The sequence below is a fragment of the Mauremys mutica genome, chromosome 10 (genome assembly GCF_020497125.1).
Source record: "Mauremys mutica isolate MM-2020 ecotype Southern chromosome 10, ASM2049712v1, whole genome shotgun sequence".
Lineage (NCBI taxonomy): Eukaryota > Metazoa > Chordata > Testudines > Geoemydidae > Mauremys > Mauremys mutica.
The window spans coordinates 71,378,415-71,402,525 of record NC_059081.1 but is presented as its reverse complement, the minus strand read 5'-3'; the positions used below and the strand labels follow the sequence as shown (position 1 = coordinate 71,402,525).

Here is a 24,111-nt window from a genome sequence, read left to right as displayed (position 1 = left end):
AGAGAACGAGGGTGCGGAGATTTGAGCAAGAAAATGTCAAAACCCCTCCTTCTCCCGTGTGCACAAATCAAGAACAAATGGACTTCTGTCAAAGGGTTTGTTTAGCCAAAGAGTCTGGGCAGGAAGTGAGAGATGCAGCACTAACCAATCTCATTTTGTTCCAACAGCCCCAGACATTGCCAGGGACAGTAGTACAATGGCTTTTTTTTTTTTTGTATACAGAGGGGCAAAAACTTTTTTTGGGGCTAACATTTTATACTGAGTTAAGTCTGTTCAGGGTCAGAAAAAATGCTCCTCAAAAGCTACAGCATCCTTTCCCCTTTCATAACGTCAATCAAGGCATTTCGGCTACTATTGTTATACCTATAGCACTTGCTTCAGTTCCCATTAAGATTGAAAAATCCTGCTTCAAATAAAACACACTGATTATAAAGGCTTTTTCCAGGGAGCTATGCTGCCAAGTGAGTCCAAGGAGCTGGGGGAGCCCCTTTATCTTTAGAGGATACCCCACGGTGCACACTGAGCGCACGGGATCTGCCAATTCTGGGAGTGCCTCTTTTGCCCACAGGCAGGAACGTTACAAATATTTTAATATGGCATAGCCATGATTCTGAAAGGGGTATGTTAGGTGTTCATGCTACATCATGCTAGCAGAACAGTATGTCCCCTCTGGAACAGAGATCAGACCTGGAGTATATTACAGGGGAAAATAAGAGTTTGGCTGTTTGTTGTTCTTTTAACTAATACCTTTGTGGGTATTCGTTCCCTTTATTAGTATGTAATGTTAATTTTGTGGTACCACAAGACTACAATGCAATCTAGCTCAATTCACAACACTACTCAAACGAGAACTGGAATAGCCGGGGGCTACTTGCTAGGATTGGGCTGTGCTGGCAGAACTGCACCTGGGTAGCTTGCAGTGCGCTACACACATTATTTGGCTTTCATTCACATAAGCTCTAAATGCTCTGACAACTAGTTAAACTCCCAGGCCAAGGTTTTCAAACAATGACTGCTGTTTCCAGTGCCCAACCTGGAACACCCCTTCGGGGCTAGATTTTCAGAAAGACCAACCACTGAAAAGTGGGCTCCTTTAACATGTCTGAGGCTGGGCGCCCACAAATGGAAGCACCCACACTCACTAGCCATGTTTGAAGACCTTGGCCACCGCCCAGCAACGTAAAAACAATTTATCAGCCAATAATTCATAGTACCACAGCTTAGCCACAGACCCCCTCCTCCACCCAAAGCCCTGGCTTGTGACTATTTGGTTGCCATTTGTATGGTAGTTCAATGAGCGCTGGAATCAATTTTGTCCCAAATTAAAAAAAATATCAATGAGACAAGTAGGGTGAGGTAATATCTTTTATTGGACCAATTTCTGTTGGCGAGAGAGACAAGCTTTTGAGTTTCTCAGAACTCTTCTCCAGGTCAAAAAATTAGTATAATTGAAAAATCTGCCCACTAGAAATGATACAGGCTGAACCAATTTATATTTGATTCTTGTTTTATGCCAAGTGCTTGTTTTTGACTCCGGAAGAAACTCTTCCTCTTCACCTCATTTGTACAAAACTGTACTGAGCTCTTTACGAATACCCTCAACTTCTCTTGATGTAGCAGTGCACTCAGCATTATAAAAGGCAGTGCTGGGCTCTGAGCTGTAGCCTAGCAGCTGCTCTGTCTGTGTGTTATTCTTTATGATGTGACTGCTGTGAGCAGTGGAATTATCCACGTTTGAAGCAGAGCTGTAGGAAATCATCTTCATGTGCTAGGAAGAGGTTTAAGACAATTGCTTATTGACAGCTTGTTTGTTATGTTTAAAACCTTTTATTTTAAGGGGCATGACTACCAAAGCTGGCACTAGACTGTGTGTGTGGGGTCTGAGGACCGGCCCAGGCAGTAGTTCTTTGAGTGATTGCTCCTATGCATTCCATGTAGGTGTGCGCGCCGCGCGTGCACGGCTTCTCCGGAACATTTTTACCCTAGCAACTCCGGCGGGCCGGCTGGGCGCCCCCTGGAGTGGCGCCGGTATGGCGCTGGATATATACCCCAGCTGGCCCGTCCGCTCCTCAGTTCCTTCTTCCCGCCCGTGATGGCCAGTAGGAACAGTGGAGTGCTCCCTTACCTCCACAGCCCTAGCGTTCTCCATAGTTATAGTGTACATAGTTGTTAGTAGTTAGTTAAGTTAATTGTTCTACTTGTATATATAGTTGTATAGTGTAGTTTCGTAGGGAATTAGAGGGGTTAGCCCTCTTCTTCCGCTCCCGGTGCGGGCTTATGCCCGGGGCACCAGGATTCAAGCCCTGCGTGGCTTGCCAGCGGCCCATGCCGGTGAGTGACCCGCACGACTCCTGCCTCCGCTGCCTCGGGGAGTCGCACAGGACTGACAAGTGCCCGATCTGCGTGGCCTTCAAACCCCGAACGAGGAAGGAGCGGGACTCTCGCCTGAAGCAGCTGCTGATGGAGGCTTCGCTCCAGCCTCCGGCGCCAACTCCACCGGCGCCGAAGCCTTCCTCGGCGAGCAGCGCACCGGCAGCACCGAGCTGCTCCGGTGCCGCGGAGGGTCCTCGGCACCCGGCACCGAAGTCCCGGCACTGCTCCCTCTCCCCAGGAAGGAAGCATAAGGCGCCGAAGACGGCCTCTGCAAAGCAGTCACAGAAGCCGTTAGCCCAGCCGCCGCCGACAAAAACGGTTCAGGCTGAGGCAGTGCACAGGCAGTGCACCGTGCCGTCGACTCCGGCGCCGCAAGGGCCGTCGAGTCCGGCACCTCCCAGCTCCCCGGTACCCACCGAGGAGGAGCTGCGGATCCCGTCCACGCCTGAGGCGTTTGCGACGGCGAGGGAGCTGACTGAGCTCACGGAAGCTCAGAGCCTCCGGCCCCCGGCACCGCCGGTGAGGGCGCCTAAGTCAATAGGCAAACCGCTGATGATGCGGCCTCCTTCCCCGGCTGAGCGAGACGGTCGGCGCTCCAGGATTCGGTCTCGATCCCGGTCCCACTCTCGGAGGCGGTCGCCGCCGCACCGGTCCTGGTCCGGAAGGCGGTCTACATCATGACGCCGCTCCCCGTCTCGGCACCGGTCGCAGTCCCGGCACCGCTCTCAATCGCGGGGCCGGTCGCACTCCCGGCGACGGTCCCGGTCACCGAGTCGCCGGCACCGCAGCAGATCCGGTTCCAAGTATCGCTCTCGGCACCGAGACTCCCGGAGCCGCTCGCGACACCGCCGCTTGCGCTCGAGATCAAGCTCCAGGCATCGCCGGTCGAGCTCCCGGCGCCGTCGGTCGAGCTCCCGGCGCCGCGCCTCGCGCAGATCCCGCTCTCCGCTGACGTCTCACGACCGGCACCGCCCTTCGGCACCGGCGAGACACGTGACGCCGGCGTCGGGCGTCCGCTCGGGGACCGCCACAGCCCCTCCCTGGCCTTCGCGGGAACCCTCCATTGCTTCCACTGAGGGCAGTGTGGTGGGCTTCAGGGCAGAGTCTCTTCCACGAGACCATGGACCCCAGCAGTGGGGATTTTGGGTACCCTGGGCACAACATGAGCAAGGGCCCCCCCTTCCACCGAGACAGGCGAGTGCGGCGCGTTCCGTGCCGGAGGCCACTATCAGCAGGCCCCCTCCGTCTCCAACGGGACAGACCACCTCCCCTCGAGGCCCGCCTTTGGGCCAGGAGACACTGGCGGCTGATCGCCCGGGGGCAGAGCAAATGCCTGAGGAGGTGCTACCAGGCCAATCCTCGTCCTCCTCCCCTGACGAGGCGGTGGCGGGGGCTTCACCATCCGAACCCCCGCCTATTGACCTGAAAGCGCATCAGGACCTTCTCCGACGGGTAGCTAAGGCCACTAACCTGCCCATTGAGGAGGTCCAAGAGGTCGATGACCCAGTTACCGATGTCGTGGGAGCGGAGGCCCCCGTGAGAGTAGCACTGCCATTTATCCGCACAATCCAGCGGAATAATGCTACCATCTGGCAGTCGCCTTCCTCCGTCCCCCCCACGGCGCGAGGGGTGGAGAGAAAATATTCCGTTCCGCCCAAGGGGTACGAATACTTGTATGTGCACCCAGCCCCGGACTCTCTGGTTGTCCAGTCCGTGAACGACCGGGAAAGGCACGGGCAGCCGGCCGCTGCGCCAAAGTCCAAGGAGTCGCGGCGCATGGACCTCTTGGGGCGAAAAATCTATTCAGCGGGAGGCCTTCAGCTCCGCATTGCAAACCAAATGGCCCTTCTTTCCCGGTACACTTTCAACATCTTGGGGTGCCTGGGTAAATTTGCAGAGCTGACCCCGCAGGACTCTCGCCGGGAATTCTCAGCGCTCCTGGACGAGGGCAAGACAGCCTCCCGGACCTTGATTCGAGCGGCCGTGGACTCCGCGGACTCGGGAGCCAGAACCATGGCTTCCGGGATAACAATGCGGCGTATTGCGTGGCTGCAATCCTCCACCTTGCCGCCGGAGGTACAATACACCCTCCAGGACCTCCCCTTTGAGACTCAGGGTCTCTTCTCTGAAAAGACGGACACGAGAATCCAGACCCTGAAGGATGGGAGGGTTGCTATTCGGACTTTGGGAATGCACACCCCGGCTACCCAAAGACGATCGTTCCGGCAACAGCCCTACCGGCCCTTCACCCAGGCCAGGTCCCGGCCATTTAATAATCGCCGAGTGGCCCCTTTCTGCCGTAGACCATCGGGGGGTCGGCGTAACCAGGCCCAGAGCTCCTCCAAGGCTCCTCAAGGCCCAAAACCGGCCTTTTGATGGGACGCCCGAGGACGGCCCACCACTCTCCCCCCCGGATCCATTCCTATTGTTTTCAAGTTGCCTTTCCCGATTCCTCCAGGCGTGGCGTTCCATAACATCCGACAGCTGGGTCCTCAACACCGTCCAGCACGGCTACCGCCTGCAGTTTGTTTCGCCCCTTCCCTGCCACCCACCTTCCCCGTCCCTCTTCAGGGACCCCTCTCACGAGCAAGTCCTCTTACAGGAGGTCAATACTCTGTTGAGCGTGGGTGCTATCGAGGAGGTGCCTCGCAGCAGGCGGGGCAGGGGATTCTATTCCAGATACTTTCTCATCCCCAAGGCGAAAGGAGGCCTTCGTCCCATCTTAGACCTCCGAGAGCTCAACAGACACCTGTGCAAGCTCAAGTTTCGTATGGTGACCTTGGGGACCATTATTCCTTCCTTGGATCCGGGAGACTGGTTTGCCGCCCTCGACATGAAGGATGCATACTTTCATGTGGCAATTTACCCCCCCCACAGACGCTACCTGCGCTTCGTGGTCAACGAAGCTCACTACCAGTTTGCGGTACTACCCTTCGGCCTCTCCACCGCACCAAGAGTGTTCACCAAGTGTATGGCGGTCGTGGCCGCAGCCCTCCGCCGTCGTCGAATTCATGTGTACCCTTATCTCGATGACTGGCTGATTCGCGGTCGCTCCCAAGAGCTGGTAGCGGCTCAGGTGACCGAGATTCTGCATCTGTTCCGGTCTCTGGGCCTACTTATCAATGCCGAGAAGTCCAGCTTAATTCCAGCACAAAGGGTGGAGTTTATAGGAGCGGTCCTCGACTCCAATTTGGCCAGAGCCTGCCTCCCTCGTCCTCGGCACGAGACGATGGCCTCGCTCATACGGACACTGCAGGCCTTCCCTACGACAACGGTGCGATCCTGCCTGCGCCTGCTGGGTCACATGGCAGCGTGCACGTTTGTGACAGCGCACGCAAGGCTACGACTTCGTCCGTTCCAAATGTGGCTGGCGTCGGTGTACCGCCCCCATCGCGACCCCATAGACATGGTGGTGACGGTGGCACAGCCCACTCTCCAGACGCTCACCTGGTGGCTGGATCCGGGGATTGTCTGCGCAGGGGTCCCATTCCGCCCTCCTCGCCCGTCTGTCACCCTGACCACAGACGCCTCGGCGCTCGGATGGGGTGCTCACATAGGAGACCTACACACCCAGGGTCTCTGGTCAGCCCAGGAGCTCTCCCTCCACATCAACGTCCGGGAGCTGAGAGCGATCCGTTTGGCGTGTCTCGCCTTTCTGGCCCACCTCCAGGACCGCTGTGTAGCGGTGTACACAGACAACACCACAGCAATGTTCTATGTGAACAAACAGGGCGGAGCCCGGTCCTCCCCGCTTTGCAACGAAGCGATGCTCCTCTGGGATCTTTGCGTGACCCACTCGATTCGCCTAGAAGTGTTTTTTCTGCCAGGGGTGCAGAACACGTTGGCCGACCATCTGAGCAGGTCCTTCGCCTCCCACGAGTGGTCCCTTCACCCAGATGTGGCTTACACAATCTTCCAGAGGTGGGGGTTTCCCCAGATAGACCTGTTTGCCTCCCGGGCCAACAGGAAATGCCACAGGTTCTGCTCCTACCAGGGTCAAGCTCCGGGCTCCCTCTCGGACGCGTTCCTCCTGCCATGGACAGATCCCCTCCTCTACGCGTTCCCCCCGTTTCCACACGTCCACCGGGTGTTACTCAAGCTTCGGAGGGACAGGGCCCGCGTAATACTCGTCGCTCCGGCCTGGCCGAGACAGCACTGGTACACCCTGCTGCTCGAGCTGTCAGTTCGGGATCCCATTCCCCTCCCGTTGTGGCCGGACCTCATCACTCAGGACCTCGGCAGGCTTTGTCACCCGAACCTGCAGTCGCTGCATCTTACAGCTTGGTTCCTGAGTGGTTGACCGACGCAGAAAGAGGTTGTTCGCTGCCGGTACAACAAGTGCTGCTTGAAAGCAGGAAGCCTTCGACGCGCTCTATCTACCTCGCGAAGTGGAAACGCTTCGCACTCTGGTGCGACCATCGACGTCTTAACCCATTCTTGGCCCCCATCCAGACCATCCTCGACTACCTCTGGTACCTGAAAGGTCAAGGTCTCGCGATCTCTTCCCTAAAAGTGCACCTGGCGGCTCTGTCAGCCTTTTGGCCCGCCATAGCAGGTCGGTCTCTCTTCTCTAACCCAATGGTTGCCCGCTTCCTTAAAGGGCTAGACCGTCTATACCCGCCGGTACGTCCTCCTGCCCCGACCTGGGACCTGAACCTGGTTCTCGCTCAGCTGATGAGACCACCCTTCGAGCCCATGGCCACGTGCTCTCTGCTTCATCTCACCTGGAAGACGGCCTTCCTCGTGGCCATTACATCCGCCAGACGAGTCTCGGAACTCCGCGCCCTGACGGCAGGTCCCCCGTATACTGTCTTCCATGGGGACAAGGTGCAGCTTCGACCGCACCCGGCCTTCCTCCCCAAGGTGGTGTCGGCCTTCCATCTCAACCAAGAGATCTTCCTCCCGGTCTTCTTTCCGAAGCCGCACGCCTCACCTCGTGAGCAGCAGCTCCACACCCTGGACGTCCGCAGGGCCCTCGCCTTTTACATCGACCGGACGAAGCCCTTCCGGCGTTCGACCCAGCTCTTTGTGGCGATCGCCGACCGCATGAAAGGCGAGCCGGTCTCCTCGCAGCGGATTTCATCCTGGGTGACGTCATGCATACGAACATGCTACGAGCTTGCTCGCGTCCCCCCGTGCCGACTCACCGCACACTCGACGAGGGCGCACGCCTCGTCGGCCGCCTTCCTGGCCCATGTCCCCATCCAGGACATCTGTAGAGCGGCCACCTGGTCTTCGGTACACACCTTCGCTTCCCACTACGCGTTGGTGCAGCAGTCTCAAGACGATGCAGCCTTCGGCTCCGCGGTATTACACTCTGCCACGTCTCACTCCGACCCCACCGCCTAGGTAAGGCTTGGGAATCACCTACATGGAATGCATAGGAGCAATCACTCGAAGAAGAAAAGACGGTTACTCACCGTAGTAACTGGTGTTCTTCGAGATGTGTTGCTCCTATCCATTCCAGACCCGCCCTCCTTCCCCACTGTCGGAGTAGCCGGCAAGAAGGAACTGAGGAGCGGACGGGCCGGCTGGGGTATATATCCAGCGCCATACCGGCGCCACTCCAGGGGGCGCCCAGCCGGCCCGCCGGAGTTGCTAGGGTAAAAATGTTCTGGAGAAGCCGTGCACGCGCGGCGCGCACACCTACATGGAATGGATAGGAGCAACACATCTCGAAGAACACCAGTTACTACGGTGAGTAACCGTCTTTTTCACTCTGCTACTGGCAGCCCTGTTTTCTAGGAGGATTGACACTACTCCATCTTCACTGGAGTTTGCTTCCTCAATACCAGTGACTGTTACCACGTCAGTAATGAGCTGTGGGACAGAAAAAAGGCTGACGTTCACACGGTTTATTATCCAATGTGCAGGACCCCTTCCAAGGTTCCAAAGCTGGTCAGGACCTTCCCCCTTCATGATCTAGAGTGTAACATTTACACTGTCTTTTCAGAGCCTGGCATGGCTGTATGTATTAATAGCATTGCTGATTGTTATTTTCAGGAGGCGGTTTTAGCAGCTGCTTGAGAGGGGTGGCCAGAGCCCACAGCGAAGCCAGAACAACCATGCCCTGGAGGTGTTTGACAAGAGTGGCACTGAGGAATGACCAACGGTGTTTGCGGCCATATCAGGCCAGATCTGAGCATTTCATTCAGTGTAGGGTGACCAAGGTTCTTGGGAGTTTTCAGCCAGTCTCCCTCACCAAGTAGAGCAGTTCACTGCTGAGCTTGAGAAACACTACCTCACTCATTCCTTCATGCCACACCCGGATGTGTTGAGGTGGCTGGTTACGGACAGCCATGTTGTGTGGTTGGCTGGCTGTTCAGATACCTGCTGCGGATTCATGTTGTGGAGGATGGAGGGGGGTAGGTTGAGTGCCAAACCTCTTGTTACAAAGTATTACATAGCTCTGTCCAGACAACTGTCTTGTAGACAATCTCAGGCAATCTTTTCTGCAGTCTTTCGTGGTGCACTGGGGGTGGTGAGCTGGTGATTAGGGCTTGAAGCAGGCCTCAGCCTGGCAGTCTCCTCATGGATGATCTCTCTTATCCCTGAAGTTTTGGCCTGCAACAATGTTATTTCAAAATGAACCAAGGGGATGTTGGATTATTGGTTCCCCTATGGCAGGTGCTTAGTGAGCTGGTTTGCCCTATTACAGCCATGTCAGGCCATGGCACCCTGTAGACAATACCGTCTTGTCTCTGCTTGGTAACTCTACTCCCCTCCCCCATGCAGTACTAACACTTTGCTACTATTAGGGTACAACTGGCCTTGGTGAACTCAGCCCATGGAGCACTGAGGTCTCTCTCATTCCTGATAGGTATCGCTGCCCGTATTGCTGTGGCCAGGCTCCCTAACCAAGATGTTCAGGAACTGGATGGGAAGTGTTCCGCTAGGTTCAAGATTACATCTGACAGGACACAGCGTCCCCTCTTCCAGACGGGTCAATCAACCCTTCATACTTATCTGTCCTGGCACTATGATTCTGCATCCTGGCTGGGACCCTGGGCTTGCATTTTCTCCTAACCTTGGAAAGACTGTTTCAGTTCAGATACAGTTTGGATTTTAAGCAACAGCATCATTCACCATGTACAAGCAGCTGTTCAGCACCAGCAATCACAGCTTGGCTTCCCTTTTGGACAGAATCCAGTTTTAAGCGGAGCATCTGGTGGCGCATGCCATGGAATCGTCAGATTACCATCATGTGCAAGCTCCAGCTAATGACCCCATCCCACCCCATTTGATTGTGGGTAAACCTCAAATTACTCATTTGGGTTATGTGATATTGGACTGTACTGAAATGCAGCCCTGAGTTTCTCCTGAAGATGTGCCAACGGATTGGTGGACCATGCCAGGAAAGACATCAACTGGGAATGGAGTGTTTTTGTGCTTTCTTTTATGGAAAGATGCTGAGGTATGAGTGGATTACTTACAATAATCCAACCTCAGATGTAACCTGTAACACTGAAATAGGGAGTGTACTGAAAACTGACTGGGTGATTTGCAGGTGGCATATACAAGCTACACTAGAGTCCAGTTCATTAAAGGTTGCTTCCCAGGTGGCGGTTATATTCAGCGGGGATAATGGTGGTTTGGTTTCCTTGGAGTGGTTGGGAAAGGCTGGTACTTCAGCAAACTCTCAGATCTCATTGCAACATTTGATGTTTTCCAGACGCAGTAACTTGCCTAGTATCTAAATCGTGTAAAAACACAGGTAGACATGGGCTTTGAAATAAAGGTGGCCTGGTAGAGCTTAGATAGTTAGCATGTTTGGTACCTGAATATTGAAGGTAGAGGGAGGCCAGGTGTCTGTTCTGTGCTGCTGTTGCCTCCCCTGCTTTTTGGAACTGTTAGCAAATGTTGCCTTTAGGCGTCATCCCATTATGCTCTCTAATAAAAGTTGCAGCTTATTGGCCATAAGTTACATAAATTGAAAAAGTCCTCAGTGGATCCTGCCCTCCACAACCTTTATTTTTTCCAACAATAGTCAAATTATTTGTAGTGGCTTTGAACAAATCAAAAAATGGTAACTAAAAAAATTTTAAACTTCTGATGCTGCTAAATCATTTTACATTAAAATATTCTGAGGTGCATAAAGCTTGCAGTTACAACTATATTTTAATTTCCCTAACACTTGGGAATTATCCTTGGCTCTAGGCTTTGCAACCACACACAGACATTTTCATAAAATTAAAATTTTAATTTCAGCTGATGAATTTAATTTCAGCTTGTGAGGCCTGCATTTCCCCCTTCATTTCCTTCTGTTTCGCTATATAATTTAGTCATATCTTAAGTTAGCAAATTTCCCCTGCAGCCTGTTGCTATCCACAGCTGGCTGTCCATGTGCGTGCATGCAAAATTGTCTAACACACTGTATATCAAACTTCATCAAAGGGCCCGCAGGATACAGCAACGGTGGCTCACTCCAACTTCCTTGCATTAAAAAGATTTTATAAAAGACCTTGATAAAACCAGTGCTTCCTGCTTTTTGATGTGTGTAAGTAAAAGAACATTGCCCTGGTATCTGCACAGTCTTATAACCAGCTTATCAAAACCAAGAACAGGTCCATCCTTAAAAGCTTTTAAGTTCTTTACGGATATTCTGATGTAATTACAAAAAATAAAAAATAAAAAAACCCACCAAAACACAACAAATCAAACATTCTTCTTTAAATTGTCTAAATATACGAACCATTTCAACTTAGCAAAGTGATTATGGGCAAGACATAATATAGGTAAATAAAATTTTTGGAGCACTTAAACTCAAAAAGATGCGTGTTATAAAAAATGATTCCAACCAAGTTGATCACTGGGGAATAATGCTTGTTCAGAGCTTTAAACTGTGTGTTCTGCAAAGGTGGGAGGCTGCAGAAGAGCAGTTTTGATCCAAGGTTTGGATGAAGCCAAGGAAATCGCCTCTGATGATGAGAGGTCTGAGAGTCTGTAGTACAAGAGAATGAGGGGCTCTGACAAGCATCATACCAATGAATGGGGTGGGATGCCAGTGTGGCTGGTTCCCAAGTTACTAGGGGCCAAAAGAAGGATAGAGCTGCTTGGGTAGAGACTGGCTGGCTCAATCATCCCCACTGGGGCATGTGACAAATCTGCCAAGCCAAAGCTCAAGGAATCAACAGCCTTTGAGGGCTCTGGTAGAGGGGAAGTCAGAGAATTCGGAACAGGCATTATGATGTCCTGACTATTCTCACCAGGGTCCGCTGGATTTATTAGTGAGATCTTCTCCAGAATCATCTTTCTCCTTGCAGAAATGCCCTTAATGTTTTGGACTCCACAGTTATGGAGCTGGCTGGAGAAGTCATTTATCAGATATATGTCACCCATGCTTCTATGCAGAATCAAACCCAATACTGTGGACTTCTTGGAGCAGTGAAAAACAGGTCCCTTGTCATTATATTGCAGATCCACATAAAAGAGGTTTATGACTTGTCAGCTTTGCAGTCATGATTCTCAACATAGACAGCTCCAGAATTGAAAGATTACTCAGGTTTTCCTCCATATGGCTCTGCACCTGGAGGCTTTTGGCCCTATAGTCCTCCACCTGTTGCCTCTGTCGTCTCTTCAGCAAGGAGGGGTGACAAGAGAACAAACTCTCTTCCTCCAAGGAAGGCAAGGGCTCCTCATCCTCCTTCACCTGATGGGCAGTCAGACTCGCTCTCTGGGGAAGCCGAGGAAGTGGCCTTCAGGGGTGCTCCTCACTATAGTATCCCACATGAGGCTGTCTTGATTGCTTCTTTTCCTCCTCTAAGGGACGTCCGGGCCTTTCAAGATTGCTTGAATTCATGACACATTTGTCTGGATGTCTCAGGACTCACTGAATGAGGGGCCTTCATGTCATCAGTTTGCAGTTGTATTGAGCATGGGTGAGTAGATCTACCATGTAGATCTACCAAGCCCTGCATGGGAGTTATCCGTGCATATCCCATGCAGAATGACAAATAGACCTTTGTGTTTAAATACACTGCAAAGTATGCATGGTGATCCTTTAATCAAAAAGACAGCCCAAAATAATTCACACAGCACACTGATTCAATCTGTGATGATATCCCACTTTAATAGCATAGCTCCAGTTTGAAAATATATCTAATCACTTTCACATGTTGCTGCAAGTCTCAGCTGTGTATGATCCAGGCAATGAATAGAAGTGATATTGCTTTTCTTCACTCATCTTCAACACTGATTTTTTGAAAGGCTCTTGAGAGCTTTTGCTACAATGACAACTTCTGAGCTAATAGTGGACACTTCCTAGGGCTCCAGTCTGACAATTCTAATGTTAACTAGTTCATTGCTGATAATTTTGGTAGAAACATCCAACTATAATGTACTTATTTCTTGTTGCTGGATGCAGTGGCAGGGAGCAATAAGGTTGCCATCAAAAGTTGCTGGGGTGGGGAATGAGGAATTCTATTCCTTCCCTCCATACACTTACCACCCCTACCCAAAACAGAAAGGGAAGTGGCTTCCCCATACCAAAAGGTTCAACTGTTTCCTGGATGTCAAGAACTAGACCTGCTTTTCACACTTCCATGGGGCCCAACAGCTTAAATAGTCCCCAGTCCAGCTATCAAACACTCCAGCCTTTCCACTGACAACTTCCATAATATTGCTAGGCACTTTCAATACAGAAATCTGCAGCACACTGAAAAACTAAGGGCAGCAAAAAATAAAACGGAATGAAATATTGAAACAAACAGCACAAAGGACACTATCCTGACTGCACTGGGTAAGGACAGCAATGAGGAGAAAAAGGGCCAGAGGATGGCCATAGACATATTTATTTGGATGACTAATTTGTTGTCCTTGTCCAGGATGAGGAAAATGCAAAATACAAACAAGTGGCAAAAACAAATTTTGCTTTTAAAATTCACTCAATTCTTATTGTTTAATTTGTTGATAAGAGTGGCAAGGTAAGCTTTTTAAAAAACTTCTGTGCTCTCCACTGATACTGTTCCTTTAAAGGAAGGACTAAAAACAAAGATCAAAGTTTCAGAAATTTAGGAACTTACTAATCAATGCTGGCAAAATGCACTTTGATAATTTTCAGCTTTGCAATACAGTTGTTGAACTTGTAGCATCTTAAATTTGTCAACATACAGCCATTCACAGTGCCTTTAGTTTTCTTTATACCTCGTTTCCCAGCAAAGCAGAAACACATGCCTCAGATGCATCACAAATGGCTGTCAGGTCATGACCTCCTTCGAGGGCCAGAACAATTCGACCTCCGGCCAATCCCATCAGCTGCTTCGTCAGGTACCCAAAGCCTGTAACAGGGAAACAGGAAATGCAACAAAAGGGCAAAGGTTGACAGTGGAATCAGACTCCTGGCAAAGGATCAAAGAATTATAAAAGGAATTACATCATATTAAAAAACCCACAAGGGATCTGGGAGGACTAAACACATAATATAAGCCAGGTTTTATTTTAATACATTCGTTTCAGAATTTCAGCTATGGCTCCCCTTTGGATCAGATTACACGTATGCATTATGGGACAGATTCTGATCTCACACGGGTGCAAATCTGGAGTACCTCCATAAACGTCACTGGAGTTACTTCAGATTTACACCAGCAGAACTGAGGTCAGAATTTGCCCCACTTTGTTTTAATGTTTTGAATTATTATAGTAGCAAATAATCACTTTGGGAGGGAAGGAAAGAGACGAGAAGGAGGTCATTTGTACCTTATCTGATCTTTATGTTATATTCTATATGATATGCACTCCAGAATCAACGCAGTATAGGAGATAGCGGGGGGAAAAAACAAACAGCCACCTGTGGCTTGTGCTTCTATTTGTGGGAAAAAAAATGGATTATAATGTTCCACGGGTATCTGACATCTAATGTCCAGTATCAGCTTCTTCACATATACAACACACTATAAACATCTCTGGGGCACCCGGGCTTTGATCATTTGACACACAGTATATTTAATTCTACTTTAAAAAAAAACCCCACACGGATTAAATGACAGATTCAGAATCTGAAAAAACCCAATGCATTACCTCCTCCTTCAGACTTCTCTATTTTCTATTTTACTAAGGCTCACAAGCACCTTTGCAGCAACAATATTGTATGTATTGTATTTGTATTGTAATGTATTAATTAACAGCTTTGGGACAAAACCCACTGACTGAACCAACTACATAATAATTCCCCTTAGCTCAATTTTACATATTACGAGAGCCGTATACAATTAGAGAAATTCAACAAAAAAGCAAACAAGGTATCACCATTTTCAAAGTGTTTGGGGATACCTTTAAATAACTTGTCTCTTACAGCTCTCCTATTTCACTTAAATCTTTTTATTAAAGTCATGACTTCTACTTCCTTTTAAAAACTTTTAAAAGGACCTTTAAGGACAGACAACAAAATCCTAAAAATTCCTTCTGATTTTAGATTCTGTGGGTCAAATCCTGTTTTCTGCTGAATTACATGGAAAGAGTCCAGATTTACACCAGCCTAACAGGGGAAAGCTTTTGGCTCTGTGTTTGTGCAATGCACGGTGTGGATCCCAAAGAAAAAGAATGAGATCTGAATTATATAACCTTTTGCCAAGACAGAGAGTAAAATCATCAACCTGAATTGTTTACAATGAGTCTGGGAGGAAAGAATGGACAGCTAAACACACTCTGCTTGCTTTTCACATTTTGTTTTTCTTTATTTCTGCATGAGCAAAAAGTCACACTTATTGTTATTTGGCAAGTCTCTTTTTCTATATTTAGAATGGAGTATGAATCGTGTTTTATAAGAATAAGATGCACCAATAGACCAACAGAAGAAGAATTTTTCATGTTATTTTTTTAGGTACCCTGAAATAAACACAACTTTAGATAATGTTTTCACCCTTCAGCCAGGAGGCCGAGTATTACACAATGAAATAACAAAGGTACAAACAGATTTCTGAAAATGTTTACATTTAAAGACGAAGAGACAGAATCCTGGCGTAAATTGTAACAGCTCCACTGAAGTTAATGGGGCAATGATAGTTTACACCAGTTTAGGATCTGCCCTGTTGTAAAGCTGCAACTTACATTTTGCTGATAGATTATATCCTCCAAGAGGTGTAGGATGGCCTTCCACTGCATCAAAACCAGATGACACCAGCACAACATCTGGGGCAAATTCATTGGCAATTGGCATTACTACCGTTCTGCAACAAAAATGTAACAATGGCAGACTGATTATTTTGTCTGGCTCTTGAATGAACCGAGGAACACTGAGATCACCTTGAGCAAACGATTATGAATTGCACTATTTTTGAAGTTAGCAAAGGTCACTTCCCCTTTTCTCTGCTCAAACGATGAGAACACTAGGAACTGGTTAACAGAGCACACTGGTATGTCATATCATGCAGTTCTGTTCTGAAGTCAATGCCAGTTTGTAATGTTGTTTATTCAGCGGGGTTGATTATTTCAACCACTAACAGTATAACAATCCAAATAGGGAAATAGCCCACCATGCAATAAATTTTAGATTTCCAGGCGTGACTGACTCTCTGTTTGGTCATCTCAGACCTTTTGTTCTTTGTGTACTGGAGGTCAAGTTAGAGATGGGGAGAGGGACGAAAGGGGAAAGGATAGGGTAAACTGGCAGTGACTAAGTGGAAAAGCCATAATTTAATAACCTCCTTGCATGGCATTTGTCTCCCTAGATGCAGCAACGATGCTTCTCCAGCATTTGCAAAGGCACTTATTTTTTCCATCCCACAGTTTTCATTAACCATAATTAAAGGCTGGCATGCCACAAGCACTATCCAGTGCAGAGCTGTGTGTGGCTGGGACAGAGGAAAACCACAATGTCTGTCTTTTCCTTTATAGAACCCGCCACTCAACTAGTAATAGAGCAAGTGATCGAAAGCTGGCAATAACGTGTTACCATAAACAAGTGGTCTATAAATACATGGATAGACCAAAAGGAAGCTTTAATATTGCTGAAATTAAAAAATATATATATGTCATTTACCTACGTTTATATAGACACAAAGCAACTCAATCCATTTTAGGGTGGTACAATGTCAGAGGGGAACAAGAAATAAAACTAAAATGGAATACAGAAAATATTTCTCTGCAAGTGTCAACAGACACTAATCTCAGTGTTGTATTCCGTACAAAGGTACTATCATATTGCATCCGACGAAGTGGGTATTCACCCACGAAAGCTCATGCTGCAAAACGTCTGTTAGTCTATAAGGTGCCACAGGATTCTTTGCTGCTTTTACAGAACCAGACTAACACGGCTACCCCTCTGATACTTGACTATCATATTGGTTTATCTTTTTTCCTGCCCCCTAAAAATCGACCCAACCTTAGTTCCGACTCAAAATATAGATTGGAAAAAAATTCAGATGTCATGATGAAAATTAGGCAAAATGAGCTGCTGAATAGGGAATAAAAAATTGCAGTTTATGCCAATCTCGCTGTTAAAGGCATTGTAGAACTGAAAATATGCCGTTTTAAAACAGAGAACCAAAGCTGCCTCAATAAAAATGTTACAGACCCACAAAATCCCGTGACTAGGAAAGCTTCCAGAAAGTATTCTTGGATGAATGCCTTTGTAAACGGCTCAGTTCGATGGTACACTCACTTTGTATTCAGTGTACAGCAAATGAGCAGAGACACACACTCACAAAACTGTCTTGAGTGACTGTCACTGGTAAGTGACATGAATGGTAGAAGAGGAAGGATACACAAAACTCATATTCCCTATAAAATAGGATTTTCCAGTGCCTGCTCCTTTTTTCTGATGAGATGTAACGATTACTATGATTATTAAAGAATCCAGGACACTCCTGGAATGACATGGGGAAACTGGGTAATGACATTCCACCTTTCTGAAGTCTTATGTCAATTAAACTGGAGATGGCAGTACTCTCTATTTCCAGTTTCTAACTCACTCTCCTAATTAGGAAAACCCTTAATAGCCAAGCATGTGATTTTGCATTTTGTGTAAAATAAATATTAACCCTATCTTCAAAATATGCACACAATGGGACTGGTGATCATATCTATGCACTTATATTAGTTTCCTTAAAGCTTTTTACGGTATTACTGTATTAGCAGTATATACTGCAAGCTGGCACAATGAACCGATGGCAAGTGGTGTACGATTTTCACAGGTCTTTAAATAATGTCTGCCATGTCAAAGGGAATCCCAGTGTACACCAGCAAAAACTGGGGTTAGGTCACAACATGTGGCATTCGTGCACAGGGAAAAATAAAAAGTTTCAGAACGGCGAAAGAAAAAGAACTGAGTAGTGTGTGGTCTGACAAAAGTCTTTTGGTTTCACTTCCTCACATAGGATTGCCATGGTAATCTAAGGAGCTCCTGCATTTATTACTGGTGGTTCATCAGCACTGTTATAAAGACATATAGAAGAAACTACTTCACTTTCCTTACTCTGTCAGAAAAAATATTTTTTTTTGCAGTGGTTGTGGGTCACAGTTCTAATTTGAGTGATGTTGCTGTTTGCTTTACTGCAGAGGGCTTTTAACTGCTGTCATAACTCCAGAAAGACCAGATTTTAATTTTTTCCCCAATGAATTTATTGCCATGTAAACTTTTCATCCACACACATTATTATTTTTCCTCCACACTACAAGAAGGATGTGGATAAATTGGAGAGAATCCAGCGGAGGGCAACAAAAATGATTAGGGGGCTGGAGCACATGACTTATGAGGAGAGGCTGAGGGAACTGAGATTGTTTAGCCTGCAGAAGAGAAGAATGAGAGGGGATTTGATAGCTGCTTCAACTACCTGAAAGGGGGTTCCAAAGAGGATGGACCTAGACTGTTCTCAGTGGTGGCAGATGACAGAACAAGGAGCAATGGTCTCAAGTTGCAGAGGGGGAGGTTTAGGTTGGACATTAGGAAAAACTTTTTCACTAGGAGGGTGGTGAAGCACTGGAATGGGTTACCTAGGGAGGTGGTGGAATCTCCTTCCTTAGAGGTTTTTACGGTCAGGCTTGACAAAGCCCTGGCTGGGATGATTTAGTTGGGTTTGATCCTGCTTTGAGCAGGGGGGTTGGAATGGATGACCTCCTGAGGTCCCTTCCAACCCTGAGATTCTATGATTCTATTTAATAAAGCCTTAGTAGGACTTTTTGCTTATGACTTTAAAGCCAAGAAAATCTTTTTACTGAAACCCACAGACATTCTAAGTAAAAGCCACCTCATTCACAAAGAACTTAAGCAGCAGTTTCGAAGCAAGTGCATGTGGCAAAGGTTTTTTTTTCTGTGCTTTGAAGTACTGCTGAGCTATTTAGTTTCTAGCCAAAGGAAAACGGCTAAACTCATCAAGTTTTTTCAGAACTAGGGTTATGATATTTTGAGAGTTGCTAGTATTTGTTCCTGCTGTGTGGTATCACCCCAACTCCAATTAAAGTGAAAACCAAAATCAACTTTGAATTGTGTAATTATAATATTACATTATATTGAACATGCCAATACAAACAGTTGCTATGACAAGTGACTGACAATTCTTTTCTTTTTTATGCATCATGGAATACTCCATTCTGTTGATTTCCAAATATTAGCATACTGGAGTAATATGAAGTAGCAGCAAATTTCACGTGAGCAATAAGCACATCTTACATCATCAGTGGCATTCATCAATTACATGCAGACCTGACAGAAGTTAAAAGATACCCTCTAGTGGCATGAAGAATACATACACCCATATGAACTGCTAAGAGTTTGCTGAAAATTAAGAACATGAAACTTATTCGAACACACTGAAAAGAGGAAGCGCCGTGGTTACCCTTAAAAGTCCGTATTTGCCGATAGTTATCACACACACAGGTATCTGAGATCCCCAGTTCCCCCGTTATTTAAAAAAGGAGATCTCTCTGGTAACAGTATTGTAATAGTTAAAAATCTTGCATTTGCCAATGGCTACTACTGCATATATGTAATGTATCAGAGGGGTAGCCCTGTTGGACTGGATCTGTAAAAGCAGCAGAGTGTCCTGTGGCACCTTATAGACTAACAGACGTATTGGAGCATGAGCTTTCGTGGGTGAATACCCACTTCATCGGATGCATGGGACATGAATCCGATGAAGTGGGTGTTCACCCACGAAAGCTCATGGTCCAATACGTCTGCTAGTCTATAAGGTGTCACAGGACTCTTTGCTGCTTTCAAATATGTAATGTTTTAAAAGGTAATTAGTGCTGCTCAATATTTGAAATAACATTTCAGGTGATAATTAGGCCCTCTAAAGCCTGAGAAATTTGAGCTGCAGACGACCTGGCCAGGACAATCAGTGTAATTAGAATTGGGCCAGAAACACAACTGTGAGTCTGAACTACCTGTCAAATCTGAGGGCAGGGTTTGGATGCAAATCCTGGGATCTAAGCCTCACTCCTCCTCCAATGTTGGTTCTAGGCTGATACAAAATTTAGAGTGGGTAGATTTCCCACTCAGATGCAGCTGAAATCTCATGCAAAAAGCTTTAAATAAACGAAGAACCCTAAGCTAACAATGCTTGCTCAAACCTGTGGTCCAAATTCCATGAAACCCAGTGCATGAGATTTTAGTGCACTGGAATCCAGACCTGAATCCTTTCCTTGATTCATGCCTCAGGCCCAAAACTCTAGCCCAAGTCTTAGGTCAGCTGTTGTTTTTAAATGTATTACTCCCTTCATTATAGTAGTGCCCAAAGGCTGCAAACAGGATTGAGCGCCACTGTGCTACCTGCCGGATAAGCGCATTAGGAAGACACAATCTCTGCTCTAAAAACTCACAAACAAGACACGACTGGTGTGACAAATAAGAGGTCTAAAATACTGCCCTGGTGCTACAACTGGATCTAATCAAGCATACGTTGGCACCCATGCAGAGGTCCCACTGTCCCAGCAAGGGCACAGGGCTCCAGCCACATTGATCTGACTGCAGGATTGGGGCCTATGGCACCATCCACACGATTTTGGACTGTACTAACTGTACTCTATGGGTATGTCTACACTGCAGCTGGGAGAGAGCCTAATTACTCCCTAATACCGCTCTCAAAAAAAATTCCTTTAGGTCAAGTTTTATATGTGAATCTTTTTTAAGGTTTGAACAAAAGCCATAGAGCAACTGAGCTGCATTTCTAATGTTTTACTTGTTGACAACATTTTGTCAGATGCACCTAACATACCTGGTTTTTTTTGGGAAGATTAAGTACATGGGGGAAAATACTCGTTTGACTAAGATTGAGCATGAACCCCAGAAGAAAATGCTGGAGAAATCAGAAGTGATTCCTTGATACTGCAATGACAGGTGCATTTTGCAAAGGCCATAGACAGAAAGGTAGGGGAATAAAAGCAGCAGTTTTATATGGAATGGGCTCTTTCAGCCTGTGTGCGGGGTGGGTGCTGGGACTGTCAGAAGAACCAAGAGAATTGCAACACAGAATGCTTCGAACCTTTTTTTTTTTCCTCCAAATGTTGTGGATTATATAAATTACAAGCACTAATTACACTTTTTAAGCAACATTCTTCTTTCTTAAACCTTTTCAGTTAATCTTAAAACAATCACAAATAAGCTGAACAGTTATGCAGCAGTTAAAATTCACTATAGTAAATCTTCAATTAATGATTTCACTATTGTTTAATTTGAAATTTTGATAATTTCTTTAATTTTGATTTAATCTGTCTACTTCTGCAACTTTTAAAATCTACTAGCACTCACCTCAGAAATTAAAGCACAATGTATAATATTGCACAATTCATTGAAAAGAATACTCACATTTTCTAACTGATGAACAATTCTAAAATCTTTAGGGCTATTGATGCCTGCTGCAAAATGATGCATAGCATTTTATTTTATTTAGAAACATTTCCCCTACTGTTGGCATCCTATAACAAAACATCATCTACACCTGCTGCTAATCTCCCTCTCGAAATCATGCCCTCCATTTGTAGCAGTAATCGTCTCTACAATAGTTTATTATGCCAAATAGGTTTAGGAATTTAGCTAAGACATAAGTAGTCAGAGCACATAAATTCTAAAATATAAAGGTGACATTTCTATGGAAAAAGTCTTAGAAGCAAAACCAAACCAAACCCCAAAAATATAGTTCTGCATACCTCTCATATATATTTTTTGCATAAAAAGATTATTTAAAAAAACCTAGTTTTCTATGATATGTACATGGGTCTTTAAGAAATCTAGTACAAGAAGAATCTTCCAACAAACAATACTCATTTGACTTATAATTTAAATTAAAAGGTGAATAACATTAAAATAAAATTATACATAGAATATTAATGCCTCAGGAAATCACTGTCATGTAGCCAAGGTAAACCAAAGACAAGACAAGACAACACAACGGCTAGCGCTCCATTGTGGATACGTTCTTACGGTGACTTACAACAAGGTGCTAGAAAAACCTCATTTCATGTGTTAAAAGTAATTGTTCTAGCCTTGTACTAAGGATCTGAACACAATCTTCACATTTTTACTAAGATTTTCCTTGCCAGGTTTGTGTCCTGTAATTAAACATAACCTTTTAAAATGTTATGAGAGTTTATTTCCTCTTATAAAACAAGTTAGGAAACAACAGACACTGGTAAAACTACAAACTGAACTTTACAAAAGTTTGTTCTATAACTATGTAGCAACAACAATGGATTCCAATAACATTTTGATAATTTAAGTAATTATTTTAATTATATGCCAGACATTTGAGTTTAATTCACTTCCTCATAATCTATGAAATCTGTATTGGACTAATACTTTAGTGGTGAATTCAGCTGTGGAATGTTAGTGCAGTAAATGGTTAGCTAAATTATAATGTTATACTGTTTTAAGCAAGCATACCCATTGTTACAATACCATGGAACAGTGCCAAGCACTGAGAGAAATACCAAATCAGTTTTGTCATAAGGAATGTCCATTGGTGGTTGAAGTGCTCTCTTTCAAAATTTATCAATAATGATGTCATCCCAACTTCAGAACAAAGTGAAATCTACTCATGTTCTAAGCAGTCTGTGATTTCAGCCTTCAGTTATGGATAATACAAATGGCACAGCTCAGGATAAAACAGTTCTGCAATTTTTAACTCTTGCTTTAGAAACAACTCAAACAGAATTACTAATTATTTCCACTTCCCAAGGTATTAAGATATCTTGGCTCTTCTGTCTAACACAAACTTCTAGCTCAAACATGTTTCAGAGTGGTAGCTGTGTTAGTCTGTATCAGCAAAAAGAATGAGGAATCCTTGTGGCACCTTAGAGAAAAATTAGCAAAGGAAATAGTTTTTAGAATCATTGAGTATCAGGGTTGGAAGGGACCTCAGGGGGTCATCTAGTTCAACCCCCTGCTCAAAGCAGGACCAATTCCCAACTAAATCATCCCAGCCAGGGCTTTGTCAAGCCTGACCTTAAAAACCTCTAAGGAAGGAGATTCCACCACCTCCCTAGGTAACCCATTCCAGTGCTTCACCACCCTCCTAGTGAAAAAGTTTTTCCTAATATCCAACCTAAACCTCCCCCACTGCAAATTGAGACCATTACTCCTTGTTCTGTCATCTGCTACCACTGAGAACAGTCTAGATCCATCCTCTTTAGAATCCCCTTTCAGGTAGTTGAAAGCAGCTATCAAATCCCCCCTCATTCTTCTCTTCTGCAGACTAAACAATCCCAGTTCCCTCAGCCTCTCCTCATAAGTCATGTGCTTTGTGTAATGACCCATCCACTCCCAGTCCTTATTCAAGCCTAATTTAATGGTGTCCAGTTTGCAAATTAATTTTCTTAGTCACACCTTCTTGTCAACTGTTTGAAATGGGCCATCCTGATCATCACTACACTTTTTTTTTCTCCTGCTGATAATAGCTCACCTTAATTGACTAGTCTTGTTAGAGTTGGTACGGCAACACCCATTTTTTCCATGTTCTCTGTGTTTATATATCTTCCTACTGTATTTTCCACTGCATGCATCTGATGAAGTGGGTTTTAGCCCACAAAAGCTTATGCTCAAATAAATTTGTTAGTCTCTAAGGTGCAACAAGTGCTCCGTGTTCTTTTAGCTCAAACATGTTTGTTTATTTTAAGGTTATTGGTATAATGATCAATAGAAAATCCTAACCCTAAATTATGAATTTCCCTTTGGAACTAGGAAAATGGTACTATTTGAAATGGTTTTTGAACCTGAAGAAAACTAGGAATTTAATTTGCAGTCATTTGTTTTATCATAAGTAGATTACTTTATGATGCCAACTATCCAAATTACTTCTTCATTCGAATGCATGCTTTTATCAAACCCATGCATCAGTCACGACCTTTAAAATCCCAACCATTGTTGCATATTTTTCTTCCTCATCTTGTTACATAATAAGATACCTTTCTATTCTAAATACAACATGGTCAAGAATATTAGGAGTTAATGTAAAAAAATAGTACATCAGTATCTCTGCCTAGCTCAAAGGATTTTCACTGATTCCTCTACAGACTTCAAAGCCTCACAGTTTGGCATTTGGACTGGTTTGAATTAAAGTTCAGTTCTCTGCCGTGAGTTTCCAAGTTCATGGTGAAAGTGCCTGCTTCTTCTGGATTTCATTAGGGCCAATTTTCTTATCTTTTTTTCATCTTAGGTTTGATTCCCTGCAAATGCAACGTGGCATTCGATGGGTCGGAATAACAAGGTGCTGCCTAAAAGGCATGTATTGTCTCATGGGGTGTGCGCACACACACACAAAAAGGATATATGACCCATTCCCTTCTCTTGTCTAACTTTCAGGGGACTAT

General features: G+C 45.9%; 1 protein-coding gene across 1 annotated transcript in view; it reads right to left on the bottom strand.

Moving 5' to 3' along the window:
- The window catches only part of HDAC4 (histone deacetylase 4), a 449,638-nt gene that overhangs the window by 12,850 nt on the left and 412,677 nt on the right, over positions 1-24,111 (bottom strand). The window contains exons 25-26 of the mRNA XM_045032382.1: positions 15,418-15,536; positions 13,516-13,649 (exon numbers count right to left, since the gene is read on the bottom strand). Of these exons, the coding sequence (XP_044888317.1) occupies positions 13,516-13,649; positions 15,418-15,536 (253 nt within the window). The remainder of the gene's footprint in view (positions 1-13,515; positions 13,650-15,417; positions 15,537-24,111) is intronic.